At 35.3% G+C, this 6,010-nt stretch overlaps 1 protein-coding gene and 1 long non-coding RNA gene across 2 annotated transcripts in view; one reads left to right on the top strand and one right to left on the bottom strand.

Moving 5' to 3' along the window:
- The window catches only part of LOC107572409 (pyridoxal kinase-like), an 8,108-nt gene extending 4,122 nt beyond the window's left edge, over positions 1-3,986 (bottom strand). The window contains exons 1-2 of the mRNA XM_016258844.1: positions 3,802-3,986; positions 3,495-3,549 (exon numbers count right to left, since the gene is read on the bottom strand). Of these exons, the coding sequence (XP_016114330.1) occupies positions 3,495-3,549; positions 3,802-3,882 (136 nt within the window). The 5' untranslated portion in view covers positions 3,883-3,986. The remainder of the gene's footprint in view (positions 1-3,494; positions 3,550-3,801) is intronic.
- Positions 3,987-4,730: 744 nt separating this feature from the next.
- LOC107572410 (uncharacterized) overlaps positions 4,731-6,010 on the top strand; it is a 5,729-nt gene continuing 4,449 nt past the window's right edge. The window contains exons 1-2 of the long non-coding RNA XR_001607337.1: positions 4,731-4,800; positions 5,902-5,905. This is a non-coding gene — a long non-coding RNA (uncharacterized lncRNA). The remainder of the gene's footprint in view (positions 4,801-5,901; positions 5,906-6,010) is intronic.

Raw genomic sequence — 6,010 nt, 5'->3', positions numbered from 1 at the left:
ATATATATATATATATATATATATATATATATATATATATATATATATTCATGTTATATGTTATGTATAAATATATATATTTAAGTAAGTCCTGATACCATTGTGGGATTTCATGCTGGGTTTTTTTAAGAGGATAAACACAAAATGCTTTGTATGAGAAGTTGTGAAATGTGAGGAGAACATAACAACACTGTGAGAAAGACCCCGAACAGTGGGAGCATTGTCACAAATTCCTCCTTAAAAACAAAAGTAAAATGAATGTGGTGGATGGGATGGGATGTGAAAACCATGAGCAGCAGAGCGAGGACAAATAGCCCTTAGAAACCCATTAGAGTGCTTAGCAACCTGCCTTGAAAGGAACAGAGAATCAGGGTAATGGTTAACTCATTCAATGCAAACATGTTCAAATGTCAACCAGATGGCCAAGAACATGATAATGGACCATGAGCAATAAAACGTTAACTCCTCTGAAATGAGCCACGGTGCATTTATTTGTTGACCACCTTTAACTATTTCAAACCATCCAACACCCACTGTTCTGTTTACCCTGAAGTTAGGAAATGTCTCATTTAGGTCAATACTCAACGAAATGACAGACATGTTTCTTTCCTGAATGAGTATAATGAATAAATCGGTTGAATTAAATATTCATAGTCTCACTCTTTTGTTGCCACCTACGGGCGTAATGATATAACCTGCAGAAGAGCCACTGAAAAATCCCCATCACAGAACATTGTTTGTATCTTTTATTAAGTTTTTATATGCCTTGTCATTGTCCACTTGGTTTTTGGTTTTTTTACATGCATGGTAGTCTGGTACTTTTAAAGTGCCCCTATTATGCCATTTTGAATATTGCCTTTCATGCAGTGTGTAATGTAGCTGTATATAAATGTAAACGATCTGCAAAGTTGTAAAGCCGAAAAGTGCACGATAAATAAAGTTACTGTCTCTCAAATGAAAGAAACAACCAAGAACAGCCGAAACCAGTCACATTTGCATAATGCTCGCATATGTTCTACGTTGACTGGCCGCAAAAAACTTGTCCACCAACACTGTAGTTTGTTCGTGTGGTTTATATGAAGGTATTTTTGGGGGCAAAACAACTGAGCACCTGTGACAGTGAAATTTGTAGAAAATAGCTGATAATATTTAAGTACAAAATTCGAATTTAGTTTTTCAGCCATTTTGACAGCCTTAGTCACCAATAAGGTTACCAATATTAATTGAAATAAACTTTAGTTAAACCAAGAAACAACGTTTGTATGTTCCGTTGCCTCTTTAATGCAAGTTAGCTAATCAGGCGAAATCGATAGTAACTTAACCTTAACAGCGAACTAACATGAAATACTGAAGTAAAGTGAATTAGGCAACACCATTGTTTAAGTTTGTTTAAGCATTTTTAAGTACTTCTGTTTTCTATGTTCAAGTTTATGGATCATATCAACTGCAATGTCGCGGTTGTATTTTGGAGCTATCGTAACATGAGTGATAACATCAACATTAACGTCAGTTAACCATAGTAAACTAGTTAAAGAGAAGAACTCTACGCTCCCTCTTTATTGCGAGTTAGGTCAGACAGACGTTGCATAACGTTAACAGCGAGCTAACGTGAAATAGTGAGGAAACCTTTAAGAAACACGGCTGTTAAGTACATCTTTTGTGTTTTATTTTCAAGTTAGTGGTCTTATGGTAATGTCGCCTGCAATGGAGGTGTATTTGAGTCTTTTCTTGTGATTGCCATCACTGCGGTGGTAACAGGTGAGTAAGCTAACATCAACTATATCAGCCGAATTAACCACTGGCTGCTGGAGGAGGAGGAACGGACTAGCAATATATTAATATAGGAAGTTTTGCTAACAAATTTGATAAATGTTGTTTATTTGATTAAAGTTATGTTATTGCCTGGTAGTTTTCCTGACCATAAACTATAATAACACTAAAAGGCTGTTGTGACTCTGTCTGTTACAGGAGATTTCTCCAAGCAAAAACACGGGTGCTGACTATGACAGGCAGAATCATCATAAAGTCAGCTGTCCATTTTACAGAAGTGCAGAATTAGGTCACCCAAAATACATTTGATTTTACATCACATTTACATTCATGCATTTCCCAGATGCTTTTATCCAAAGCAACTTGCGCTGCATTTAAGGTACACATTTTATTGAGTTATCCATTAAGTTATCTAAACAGTATTTTTAAGTACTTCTACTGTTTTTCTATTTTCAAGTTTGTGGTCTGGTTCATGTCATCTGCAACGTCGGCGGTGTATTTTAAAACACATTCCAATTGGAGCTTTTTCTTGTGATTGCCATCGTAACGGTGAAAACATAAAACTGGTAAGTTAGCCGAAGTAAGCTAGTTAAAGTGTTTTTAAAAATTTTTTATTGAGTTATCCATTCCCTGGGAATCAAATCCATTATTTCAGCAATATAGCACTTTGCTTTACTGTTTAATCTACAGGAATGCATTATGGAATGGAACTTTAATGATTTGTAATGGATTATCAACTAATTATAAACCTTCCTTGTAGGTGCATGCAGATGTATATAGCATTTTTTATTAATATCAAAGTGTATACAGAACGAAGTTTGACAGGTGGGGCAAACTGTAATAACGGATTAGAATTTTTTTTTCCTTGTGCTTGCAGGTTCATTCCGAGAATCAACCCTGGTGGCACCAAATGCCATTGAAAGTCACAGATCAGATGGAAATCTGGAAAGAGGGTGCAAAGAAAAAGCATCAGCCTGAACCCCCCCAAAAACAAAAGCATTTTTTGACCATGCACGCATGTAAACCTATTGAAGGAGACACCCAAAACAATATTAGGAACCTTAAAAATGGCACAATAGGGGCACTTTAAATCTAAATAAAAAGGAGAAAACCACCTCACTGTTTTGCAGTGCTGAATACAGACAAGAAAACTGACGGGGGGAAAAATCATACTGAGCTTGCAGCTTTGCTTCACTGAAAGGAAAATAATACTGCCACATGCTGATCAAAGCTGATCTTTGACCTGAAGAAAACTTTCCCACACACAGAGTTAAACAATACCAAGATAAACCCACCCGATAAAAGTGCTTAGAATTTCTTATTAAAGGGGTCATATGATGCGATTTCAAGTTTTTCTTTCTCTTTGGAGTGTTACAAGCTGATTGTGCATAGATAAGATCCCCGAAGTTGCACAAGAACATACTAAAGCCTGCTTTAGCAATGCTGTTGAGACATTCATTCAAAATCAGCATATTAACTCTCAATCTTTAAACCCTAGCTGAAACAAACACTTTACAGAGAAACCAGTCCAAGAGGAGTAATTAGTAATGCCTCATCACGAACTCTGATCACTTGATTTGAACCCCAGCCTCGATTACACAACCAGGCCATTTCTGCAGTGTCCTGCATTGTGACAATCTGTTAGTCGACAGTTTTAAACATTGTGGTAAGTCTTGGTATTTGGTTTGTGCTCTTTTGCTTTAATGATAACAGAATGTATGTACCTGTATGATTGGAGAACTGCACAGAATTGATAGTGTCGACTTCAAAGCCCAGCACCTAGCAGTGACACACAAGTTAAACATGTTATACATGCATCGTGGAGGGGAAACTAACGTTGGATCAGGCTCAGGAAGCAGATGATTTATTACTGTAGCGTTAAGGGTTCGGGAAGCAGATGATTTTGATGGTAAGGGTTCAGGAAGCAGCTTGTGAAGAGGTCGGATGTGCTATGCTTTGCACCACAACTACGTTAAAACTGTATATGACGCTGCAGGCATCTAATGCACTACAAAAGCTACTTAATCTTACCTGTAAAGGAAAAGATGCAGATTTGTTTCCGACATATCCTCTGACAACATGACTCTGGACTGACAAAACTCTGCAGTCCATGACTGACGCGCGCTTACAGCAGAACACTGCTAGACTTTAATGTTGCACTTCAGTAATGACAGACATTCAACAGCTGCCTCTGCACACAGTACATGGGTGTGGACTCGGGTGAGTTTTTTCTTCAGGCGTTTGCAAGGACACCTAAGTACTCGCAGCTTGTTTACAAGAATTGACCAATCACGGCAAAGGATTGTCAGGCTTTCGAGATCAAAGCGTGGCTGGTTAATGTTCTTGTGTAATTAAAACACTGCTTTTAAAGTTTTAATAAAGTTGCATGTGCAAGGTACTTTGCAAAGACGTTGTATGACCAAACTGTTAATGGACTAAATCAAATTCAGAGCATTTATCTAATAAATGAAATATTGCTTTTGGAAAGTTTTTAAGGACAGTCTTATTTGATTCAGCTCAGATTGCCCAGAATTATGAATATAAGAATCAGGCAATCAGCACACTAGTTCTCATGATTGTGAATTTGAAATGAGTTGGTCACTCTCATCCCACCCAGAGGAAGTGTGATAAGTCTGGTGTAGAATGAGCTACATTTGAAAATAACTAAATCTAATTCCTCAAGATAAGTTACATTATAAATAAATAATTTTTATTAAACAATTGTAACATATCCCCCAAAGTCACAGAATAGAGCTGTTCAGTCGTTATGTTAATTGGGCCATTCTACAGAAACGTCCACTTTTGGTTTGGCGAGATGTCTTCAAATGTATTTCTTTTTTCACCATTTAAACCTAGACCACATTATTATATTATCTTTTGACTTTATGAATACACATAAATGACAGCTTAATGATTTTTTATATTTTTCGTGCATTTATTTAAAGACCACATGTACCATTTTTTGTCACTGGTGTTGCCTTACTTCTCTGGCAATTTGAAAGGTTTTTATGAAATATTATTTCTCAATTTGTTTAGTACAGTTTGTTTAGTTACAGAAAAATAATGGTAATGCAACAAATAAGGAGATTATGTTTTGTTTATTTTAATCAGGTTTGTTAAAAGTGTGATTGAATGATGTTAGTTCATTTGCGCAACCATGTATTTGCTATAACAATGAATATATTTGTAAAAAGTTATAAACAAGTAATGATGCAATCCTTTAAATCTTAACTCTTGAGTGAAGCAGAATTCAATGGATGTAAAATTATTATCATGTCACATGCCACATTAATTTGATTTAATGTGACAGAACAAAAAGTATACATCTTAACTCTTGAGTGAAGCAGAATTCAATGGATGTAAAATGATTATCATGTCACATGCCACATTAATTTTATTTAATTTTATTTAATGTGACAGAACAAAAAGTAACACCAGTGACATACATAAGACCAAAGATCCTTATTCTTTAACTACAATTAAGTAGATAAGACTACATTGTTACATCTGGCATACATTTGGCAATCAGTGAAAGCAGTTAGTAAAAGAGCTTCAACGTAAACGGATCTTCACTGGTGTTACCCATTAGGAAGGTAACACCAGTGACAATTTTCATGAAAAATGCATTTTACAAAATGTCTGCTGCAAGGTATCAAACCACATGTTGTCAATCATGGTATACTCACTAAAGTAAGTAGTTTAATCCATTTGTATTCTAGTTTTTTACAATTCCCTAACAATAAAGTAGGTCATACCAGCTTCATATGAAATCATGAGATAAATGAGAACATTTCTGATAACTGAAAAGAAACAGTGGACTTCACATGGGCCTTTTTTTCATAGATCTTCAGGAAACGGGAGGAAGGAAGTCAAGTGAAGTCATCAGTGTGATTTTTATTTCAAAATAAATGATTTTTGTTAAACGGTATCACCAGTGACACAACTCCAAGGGACCACTACTTTCATTATATATTTTATAATATTTATTTGGCATTTTGTTTTGTTTTCATGTCATTTACATCATATATTTGATAGCTATGAAAACATCATTGTATTTTAAATGGTAGAAAACCAGTTTTTGACCTCAAAATAAAGCACTTTTCCTCTGAACATGGCTGTGGGGACGAGCAGTTTTGTGGTGCTTGGAATTTTTTATAATTAATTAAAAATAAATATTGCCACATTGATGGCTCAAGAGGGTGTAATTGTTCAAATAACACATTGTTTTATTTTAAAATAT

Source organism: Sinocyclocheilus grahami, unplaced genomic scaffold (assembly GCF_001515645.1).
Source record: "Sinocyclocheilus grahami isolate Dianchi unplaced genomic scaffold, SAMN03320097.WGS_v1.1 scaffold1747.1, whole genome shotgun sequence".
Taxonomy (NCBI): Eukaryota; Metazoa; Chordata; class Actinopteri; order Cypriniformes; family Cyprinidae; genus Sinocyclocheilus; species Sinocyclocheilus grahami.
This window is presented reverse-complemented; position numbering and strand designations above follow the sequence as displayed.